This window comes from Impatiens glandulifera, chromosome 9 (genome assembly GCF_907164915.1).
Source record: "Impatiens glandulifera chromosome 9, dImpGla2.1, whole genome shotgun sequence".
NCBI classification, from domain to species: domain Eukaryota; kingdom Viridiplantae; phylum Streptophyta; class Magnoliopsida; order Ericales; family Balsaminaceae; genus Impatiens; species Impatiens glandulifera.
In genome coordinates, this window is record NC_061870.1 from 14,513,151 (window position 1) to 14,523,997 (window position 10,847).

General features: G+C 28.1%; 2 protein-coding genes across 2 annotated transcripts; both read right to left on the reverse strand.

Moving 5' to 3' along the window:
• Positions 1-456: 456 nt before the first annotated feature.
• LOC124915856 (agamous-like MADS-box protein AGL62) lies at positions 457-939 on the reverse strand. Its single transcript, XM_047456604.1, has one exon. The coding sequence runs from the start codon at positions 937-939 to the stop codon at positions 457-459; it is 483 nt and encodes a 160-aa protein (XP_047312560.1).
• Positions 940-9,788: 8,849 nt separating this feature from the next.
• On the reverse strand, positions 9,789-10,271 carry LOC124915857 (agamous-like MADS-box protein AGL62). Its single transcript, XM_047456605.1, has one exon. The coding sequence runs from the start codon at positions 10,269-10,271 to the stop codon at positions 9,789-9,791; it is 483 nt and encodes a 160-aa protein (XP_047312561.1).
• Positions 10,272-10,847: the final 576 nt, after the last annotated feature.

Consider the following 10,847-nt stretch of genomic DNA (forward strand, 5'->3'; position numbering starts at 1 on the left):
TTAAAATAATATTTTTATATATTAAATATAAAATTATATTTTAGATTAAGATATTTTTATATATTATGATATACTTTATAAAATTTTGAATTTAGCATTAAAGTGTATTCTATGGTTGGAGATCCATAAAAGATGAGATCTTCAACTATAATGAAGATGAGATATTCGATTATTTATTTTACGATAAAAATGTAACATTATCGTTTTATTTATTTTTTTTCTCAATAAATTTTTCTCATCGAATCACATAAGACTTAATGGATAATAGTATAAAAACAAAAAAAAAATAAAATACAAAAAATATGGTTACAAACACATAAATAAATTAGAATAAAATTCATAACACAAACATCAATCAAAACAATAACAATTGAAATTATAAAAAATAAAAACAACAAGATAAATTTATCAATAACTTATCACAATAATAATTATTTCCCGTAAAGAAGTTTGAATTTACGGGTTAGAAAACTCCAACATCTTTTGGGTCACAATGGCATTTAAATTCAATAGAGACATCTTGAGATGTTCAAGTTGTTGATAACTCATCTCTTTATTCGATCTCTCCCACCATCTTTGATCCTGCCCAACTTTCTTGTGATGATTTATCTGCTTCCCAAGCTGCTCCTCAACCTCCATCAACTCCTCAACCTCCATCACATTAGCATTTAGTTCCCTAATATTTGTTGACCGACAAGATTCAATCATTTGTTGAGTTTCACAGGAAAGCCCCGTCAGAGAGGATGAACCAAATAATCGCCCAACTATTTCATCTACACTGGGATGACCGTAGGAGAACACTCTGTTTGTTGGTGAAAATACTAGAAGTAAAACTTCAGCCCCACATAGTGTGATAAGCTCACTGAATTTCTTCAAAAGCCCACTTTTTCTTTTGCAGAATGTCACCTTAAGATTACTCTCGTTCTTCATTTTGGCCATGGTGATTCTTTGACGCCCTTTGTTTGTTTTGACCATGATTAGATAAAGATAAAACACGGAGATATAATATGTAATGAATAGATAAAATGTTTAATTTTCTTAGATTAGAGGAGTCTATTTATAGATTTAAGTAATCAAAATTTGCATAGGAACATTATGAATATTCATAGAAAGAAAGAAATCTAATTAATTGATATCTAAATATCTTTCTAAATTCATGAATTAATTATTTTATTATATATTATAAAATAAAAATATTGAAATGTCCTAATTTGACTATACTTTAATAAAAAAAATTTAAATAATTAAATAATTATAGTGTTATTTTAAAAAATTATTTACATACTTTATTTTAATTAGTTGTTAAATTCTGATAATAATATAAACAATTATCTTTGTTTTATTTTTTTTCCACAAAATTAGATGAGATAATTATTTTATATATATATTGGCTTTTAAATGGATTATGGAGATCAACATCATGTATTCCTAATAAACTATTAATATATAAGAAATGATTAAGGAAACCACTTACGAAAACGAAAGGTAACGAATTCAACGTAGCATGTCACGTCAGATAGAGAGAAAAAAAATATTTTTTTCCGGAAAAAGGGTTTCCCGCTCTTTGCAATTTCATCTTTAGAAAATTATTCCAATCCCATCCCAGTATTCCTCTCCCTCTTAACGCCAAAGGAGCTCTTTCGAACTAAAACACTAAGAAATCACTCCCCTGTTTGTACCTTCGAGCCCCGATTCAACGTTTGCTAAGAGAAGAAAAGCGAAACTCTAGTTGTCAAAAAACGACATGTTCTTAAGGACGAACTCTAGTGTGTTCTTAATATTATTGTTTGCTCCCCTTTCCCATATTCCTCTCTTTCAACACAAAATGATCTCTTTCTAACAAAACACTGTAAAATATCTTAGCGAATAATTTGAAGAAGTGAATACTTCCAAACTATCATCTTCCATCATATCAATATATCAAAATATTCACCACAATCTATAGTATCTCTTGCCAAAAAAGCATCCAATTCACTCTTCACATGTACAATTTTTTAGAAATCTTGTCTTAAAAAATAACAGAAATATATATATAAATGATGTTACAAACAATTAAATAAATACATTATTACAAAGAACGAAATCAACAGATAAAATGTTGATTCGAGGCATGTATTAGACACGTTTCCCTTAAAACAGTTCCATCATCTCCCGTTTGTAATAGAGCTTATCGTAAATGGTTGTCTCCAAGGGTACATCGAATCCAGTAGTGATTCTACACTTAAATCACTACTTGTCGAACTTGATCAACGTGCCTGAACTATCACCGGGTTTCAACAGAAATATCGATTTCAATAGAAATATCGAGCAAATAACTCAAAGAATACTCACAAAACAAGAATAGGGATTTTGGAATTCTAGAGTGAGAAAAATATAAGATGATTGAATGATGTGAAATGAATAATGAATGAGTATATATTGCTGAGAATTTAACCTTCAAATAAAACCATCCAAACGTTTATTAGCAATAAATATTTCTCATTCATTTGTTAATTACTCCATAACTAATTAAACGGCCTATACGTTAATTTGTTGAAATACAATGTTAGACATTCGATGCTAGCAAATTGAAGAGTCTAAACGTTAGCCAATTGATAGGCAATTAAAGTTAAATATTTATCATAACAATATACTTTAATTTTCTAATTATGCATTAAATATTAATTAAATAATTAATATTTGATTATAATTTGGATTAAATTCACCGTTAATTCACGTTTCAATTTGAGTGAATTTTATTTGATTTTATTTATTCACAATCTTATTTCCATTTATTAATGGAATTAGATTAATTTCAATACTCCCCCACATTAATGGAAATTGAAAGATTAACCCGGTGAAAGGTTCAACAGTTGAATTCTACATAGGATAGATAGGTGTAACCATTTGAACCTTCCCTTATGAAAGTATATAACTTTACTAGCCGATTAGTAGTCTCGATGTCCTTGAACTATTCTTCCATTTGTGTAAATGATTACACACTTTCACATTGAATTCTCCCTGATACATGTCAAGCTCTCATGGTTGCGTCCGTTTTGGCCATGGAACACGCGCCTGATTCTGTGAGAGGGTCTAGAATTGAGCCGTGCAATTCCTTCGAAGCAGCCTCACTTCTCCCTCACATAGGTGATCTCTTTGCTCACAAAGAATCATTAAAAGCGACATGCTTATCCTCGTTAAAATATATATTGTTTTATTATAGGATTAATACTCAACAATAACTTTCCAAGATAATACAATTGGGTTGTCCCATTGAACCTAGTTCTTGGGATCTCCAATCTGCATAGGTTGAGTTTTCCTTCATACCAACTTATAGTAGGCTGATGTCTTAAAAGAATTTCATACAAACTCTCTATTCAATAATTTTATTAGTGGATCCACAATGTTATCTTTGACTTACATAGTCAAATTTTATAAGTCTATTAGAGAGTGTAGTTTAATGACATTATGGCTAAGACTTGTATGTCTAGACTTGTCATTGACTCTAAGTTTATCTAATTTCAAATTATTATTACAATAATTAGAAATTTCTGATAATCTTGGAATATCTTCTAATAAGAAATATAGTCATTCGTACATGCTTACCATTTAAACATTTTATTTTTTATGAAAATATTGTTTACTTGGCTAACTAGTAGACAAAATGTCTTTGAACTATTCTGCCTTCGTGTAAACAATTATATATTTTGCATAAAAATATTTTATTTTTCGACATAAGTCAGAAACATAGATTATAACTTTTAATCTATCCATCATAATTTTTTTAGAAGATTTCCATACGTAGATTGCACTTTCAAGTGTAAACATATATTACTTGTAGACGTAAAGTCTTTTAATTAATAATATCAATATATTATTTGATAACAGTATGATATTTCTTGTAGTGCAATTCACATCCTTAATGAATTTAATCATTTTTATCTTAATTTTAAACGATAAAATATCGTAGAAAAGACACGTAATGAAACAATTTTCACTGTCTTCATGATATATATAATTGTCATATCAAGACTTTATAAACTTTCCTTTTTATTTATTTCATAAATATTTTTGAAGACATTAGTTCTTCAAATATTTATGAAAGTAATGTCAAAATATGACACGTTTCTTGATTTCAAAATCCTCAAATTTATAATATCAATTTGAACACCAACTCAGCAAATATAAACAAGACATTTCCTTGTTATTTTCTTTCTTTTTGTAAAATTACGCAACTTTATCTTTTATAGAGAACATATTTCTCTAAGAACACTTTATTTCTATAAAAGAAATTAGAATATTTAATCAAATGAATATTCACCGTATCATAAGATTTCTACAAAAAAATTCATAATGTTTCAAGCATCTTTGACCGAAGTCGCTTAAACATTTATTTTCGGTTGCACGTTTGCATCCCATAATATCGGCACATTTGCCACATTATTCTCAAAACAAACAAGACTTTCCTTGTAATTATTTGATTTCAAAATTATCAAATTAAGTAAGTTTTAATGATGTATTAAACAATGTATATCAAATATATTATATTAAACCAAAATTAATATATCCATATATGTGATTGTATATTATCGCTTTCACCACGACAAAACAACTATAATATATATAGTCAATAACATAAAAACGTAATCAAATAAATAATATGTCATATATTATTAAACAAATATATATACAATTTAATTTATCATTAAAAATACGTTTAAAAAATACATGATATTTAATTAGAATATTAATTATTACACTTAATTAGTATATATATGAGTCACAGCCTCTTTGCATTCAATGATGGCGTCTTGTAGAGCTCCACGTTCTAATGTATCGTAGCTCTACTTGAGTGTTGTAGACGCACTTGAGTATCGTAGACCTACTTGAATGTCATGTGACTATTGAGCTTTTTATATGGTTTGTATAAATGATACACGTTAATTAATGCAACGGTCGAATCTGAATATTAACATGTGGAATTATTCAGTTGATTATTGTGTGTGCTGATGTGACAGACTATCGTTTGTCGGGTGATGAGTAGGGAAGATTAGTGGGTGTTGCTTTAGTATTCTTTTGAAGCCTAGATGTCTATTTTAGATAAAATAGATAGTTAATTAGCAGGTAATTAAATATCTGAAAAACCTAACCAAATCCACCGTTTGTGCAAGAGATGCAGAATTCGGTCATATCCTCAAAACAACTTTATCACTCTAGTCCGGTCGACCGATATTACTTACTCAAGTGGCGCAAACCGGGATTATCTAATCAAACCATCTATTCGACTATCTTTACAACAAAACAAGTATAGGATCGACTCGGCAGTGAAAAATGGCTTTACCACTCAGTTGTATGATTAGTAAACCTATCATTTATACCTCAAAGAGAAATCGGCTTCTATTCTTCCTCAGTATGTCCGGTCCATCGATATTGAAAAGACGGCGCAACCGGTGATCTATCCGGTAAAATACTTGGTGCAATCCTAAGCTTCTATACAAGATATAAAATGACCGGCAGCTTGACCAATCAAATCAAAGATGTGGAATCAGTCATATACTAAGAGATTTAAACTGAGAACGGCTGGAAGTTTCCATTTTGGTGTAATTCAGAATACTTTGGGAATATGCAGAAGGAAGCTTTCAAATATACAAACTGTTATTTTCATTTTGATACAAGTCTGATGATAGACCTTGGGAAGTAAAAGACTGCAAAAAGTGATTAGATACCTATTTTGGCATAAGTCCAACAATAGTCTCCAAGGAGCAGGTATCTGTCAAACCGCTCCAGATGATTAAATCAATAGAAGACAAACATGCCGACTGATATGTTTCTTGGGAACTATCAACCGCATTTAATGTCATGTTGTACCTTCTTGACTGACCAATCAGAATCAAGGATCAAGGATTACCATGCAAGTATCCGTTGAATGAGAAATATGATTGTTGTCATATTTCACTATTTAAGAGAAGCTTGAAGAACAACAACATCATACCTAGAAGATATACCAAGAAGATATACAAGACAGTCAGACAACATATTTTAGAATTGAATCAAAGCCTAAACTGTTCTTGTTTACATACAGTCCAAAGTGCTAAGGATATTACAATTCCATTCATTTTGTGTAAGAAGTGAGAGTTTTAAGTCAATAAGCCTCGGTTATTTGACGTATTGTAAAGTGTGTTGAATATTCTTAGTAAATATCCTTCTTAATATTTGAGAAGAAGGGGTGACATAGGAGTTTTATCTCCGAACATCTATAAATATTGTTTTGTGTTTCTTCTCCATTTCACACCCTTCTATTGTTGTCCAATTCGTGTGTGTGTTTCTTCAAATCGAAAAAAACATTTATACACTTGATCTCGGTTCAAGAGTTTGTGACGGTTTGTGTAGTAATGAGACCGATATTAACTTCTAACCGAGTTAGTATCAACCAGCGTGTTGTGTAAGCGTTCGACCTAAAGAGACCCCTAGTCTCTTTCGGCTATCCCGATCCTAATAGTCTGCCAGCGCTTCTTCAGACTAGAACGTCTGTTGAAGCCTTCACGTCTGTTAGCGCTTCTTCAGACCAGAGCGTCTGTTGAAGCCTAGACGTCTGCTAGCACTTCTTTAGACCAGAGCGTCTGTTGAAGCCTAGACATCTACAAGCGCTTCTTCAGAATAGAGCATTCTTTGAAACCTAGACGTCTGCTAGCGCTTCTTCAGACTAGAGCATTTGTTGAGTCCTAGACGTGTGCTCGCGCATTTCTTCAGATAACCCATCTATTAAGTCCTAGACGTCTTCTCACGCAGTTCTTTAGACAGCCCGTTTAATGAAGTTCATATTATGTCTGCTCGCGCACTTCTTCAAACAACCCGTCTGATGAAGTTCAGACTATGTCTGCTCGCTCTTTCTTTAGACTGCATCTAAAGACATGCGTCTATTGGGCAGTAGCTGCACAGAGGTAAATTACACAACTTTGTTCTTGTTCAGACCATAGTTATGTTTTGTTCAGATTATAACTTAGTTTTGTGCAAACCACATCATTAAAACTATGTCTTATTGAATTAAACATATTTACCTAAGTTTATTAAGATGTTTTTCCTTAACTAATTATTTCTCTTTTAATTAGTTTTCCTTTTTCTTTATTTAATTTAATCTAACACTCTATTAATATGCTTTTGATAACTAAATTTACATTATGTTATGTTTCAACAATACATTGTTTATTTTATTCCCTTTGTTCTTAGTTTTTCAAGTTTAGTTTTCATTACGTCTTAAGAACTAGATTGAATTCAGGCACCATCAACAACTTCCCCATTTCGTCTATAGTTCTTATGTAAGTGTTTTGCTCTCTATAGATTCATTCAAATTAGGGATCATTTGAAATGATGTTTGGAGAACTATATGTAAATTATCATGTTTCGATCGAATTGTATGTATATCATCATTATTTGTTACTATCTACACTCAATTGGAAAAACTTGTCTAAGATCTTCTTCCATCCAAAATTGTTATATTAAGTATTATGAATAGAAAATGAAAAGGAATAATTAGATCATTGATATCTAGTATGAGGAAACGGGTCAAATCCATCTGTATTAGTCTAAACTATATTTATCAAAATTCGTAATCCAAATCATTTTGTTCATTAGTACCTATATGAATTGAATTAATATTAGGTTTTTACAATCCAAACTAAATATTAATTATATTTTTTTAAACTGTGAACTTAATATTATTCAATAATATTGTTTTTTTATTATAATTAATTCAATTATTTTAGTTGTATTTAATTAAAAAAATGTAAAAGTGAATTAAATATAAATTGTATTTATTTATTTTTATATTTATATATAAAAAAAATACTCTAATATGTTAATTTAATTAAAAAAAGTGTTTTTTATAATCCATACCAAATAAGATTGTTTCAAATCTTTAATTAAATATTATAAAAACATAAAATGTCTCAAAATAAATGAAATTTGACATCATTTTTCATATGCAAGCTTGGATTATAATGAAACAAGCTTACTAAATAAATAAAAAATAATAGTAAAAGTTTTATAATTTATCATAACTAGAGATGACATTCAAAATAATAGACATCAACTTAGATTTAATCTTCATTAACTCAAATAATATCATTTGAGAAATCCAATAATAATTTAAAAACTTTCTGAGTAATAAGTTGATATTTAATTATAAAAAGTTTAAACCTAAAATAAGAAAAAATAAAAAATAATTCACAATAAACTTCACAAATCTTAATCAAAATCAAATCTAAAAACTTAATAGAGTAAATTCAAAAATACATCATAAAGTAGATATTTCACCCTATCAAGAAATATCTAGGTGAAAAATCTAGAAGTTGATTTAATCTTACAAAGGAAAAATGAAGCTCATTTATGATCCTCATAGGACCAAACATTTGGTGTGTCGTCTTGATTTCCTCTTGAGAAGTATCAAATTTTTATTGTCCGAGCATCCCCTTGAAAAAATTGTGTCATTTAATTTAACGTGCAATACTAATTTTGAATTGAATAATTATTTAAGATAATTCAATCCAATTATTTTAAGGATCACGGTGTTTTGCTCGAAGACAATTAAGATTAATATGGTAAAACTTATAACAATTATAATTGAGTCCTACGAGGACACACACTAAGAGTTTATAAATTATATCTAAGAAAATGATTGTTAATCGTTAATTATTAATTATTAATAGATATATAATAGATATAAATATTAATTAATATAATCTTGATTTATAAAATTAAATAATATATATATATAATTAAAAAGATTTAATTATTGAATTAAGGTTTTAAAATAATAGTATTTATTTATGAAATAAATAATATAATTAAATAGTTTAATTATGGTGTTAAGTTTAAAAAGAATATATATTATTTATATATGAAATAATATAGTATATAATCAAAAGTTAACTAAAAAATGATTTACAATATTTTGTATATTATCTTCTTAAATATTTAAAAAGATACTGAGACCAAATGAGGGAGAATAAAATATGTATGGTTGAATAATTACTTTATGAAATGTAAATAAGAGAAAAAATAGAAAATTACTTTTCAAAATTAATGAGGGAAATAAAACTATCATCTTTATAATCAAGCCATCTCTATTGCTTCTTGGTAGCCCTTTCTTCCATTATTCAAAGGAAAGGGAATCTAACTAGCAATACATGAGAATCTCATTTCCAACGATATCATCAGGCCTACTCAGTTCACACATAAACATGTATTTCTCTATTAACTACAGTTAATAACTATCTAATCAATTATCATGAAAATTAATTAATTGTTAATTTGTAGCAGATATTAATTCAAAATTGATGATAATAAAGATAGAAAATTAAAATAATATTTTTATATATTAAATATAAAATTATATTTTAGATTAAGATATTTATATATATTATGATATACTTTATAAAATTTTGAATTTAGCATTAAAGTGTATTCTATGGTTGGAGATCCATGAAAGATGAGATCTTCAACTATATTGAAGATGAGATATTCGATTATTTATTTTACGATAAAAATGTAACATTATCGTTTTATTTATTTTTTTTCTCAATAAATTTTTCTCATCGAATCACATAAGACTTAATCGATAATAGTATAAAAAAAAAAAAATTAAAATACAAAAAATATGGTTACAAACACATAAATAAATTAGAATAAAATTCATAACACAAACATCAATCAAAACAATAACAATTGAAATTATAAAAAATAAAAACAACAAGATAAATTTATCAATAACTTATCACAATAATAATTATTTCCCGTAAAGAAGTTTGAGTTTACGGGTTAGAAAACTCCAACATCTTTTGGGTCACAATGGCATTTAAATTCAACAGAGACATCTTGAGATGTTCAAGTTGTTGATAACTCATCTCTTTATTCGATCTCTCCCACCATCTTTGATCCTGCCCAACTTTCTTATCATGATTTATCTGCTTCCCAAGCTGCTCCTCAACCTCCATCAACTCCTCAACCTCCATCACATTAGCATTTAGTTTCCTAATATTTGATGACCGACAAGATTCAATCATTTGTTGAGTTTCACAGGAAAGCCCCGTTAGAGAGGATGAACCAAATAATCGCCCAACTATTTCATCTACACTGGGATGACCGTAGGACAACACTCTGTTTGTTGGTGAAAATACTAGAAGTAAAACTTCAGTCCCACATAGTGTGATAAACTCACTGAATTTCTTGAAAAGCCCACTTTTTCTTTTGCAGAATGTCACCTTAAGATTACTCTCGTTCTTCATTTTGGCCATGGTGATTCTTTGACGCCCTTTGTTTGTTTTGACCATGATTAGATAAAGATAAAACACTGAGATATAATATGTAATGAATAGATAAAATGTTTAATTTTCTTAGATTAGAGGAGTCTATTTATCGATTTAAGTAATCAAAATTTGCATAGGAACATTATGAATATTCATAGAAAGAAAGAAATCTAATTAATTGATATCTAAATATCTTTCTAAATTCATGAATTAATTATTTTATTATATATTATAAAATAAAAATATTGAAATGTCCTAATTTGACTATACGTTAATAAAAAAAATTTAAATAATTAAATAATTATAGTGTTATTTTAAAAAATTATTTACATACTTTATTTTAATTAGTTGTTAAATTCTGATAATAATATAAACAATTATCTTTGTTTTATTTTTTTTCCACAAAATTAGATGAGATAATTATTTTATATATATATATTGGCTTTTAAATTGATTATGGAGATCAACATCATGTATTCCTAATAAACTATTAATATATAAGAAATGATTAAGGAAACCACTTACGAAAACGAAAGGTAACGAATTCAACGTAGCATGTCACGT

Coding starts and splice junctions, on each gene's coding strand:
- LOC124915856 (XM_047456604.1), bottom strand. CDS start 939: ATGGCCAAAATGAAGAACGAGAGTAATCTTAAGGTGACATTCTGCAAA.
- LOC124915857 (XM_047456605.1), bottom strand. CDS start 10,271: ATGGCCAAAATGAAGAACGAGAGTAATCTTAAGGTGACATTCTGCAAA.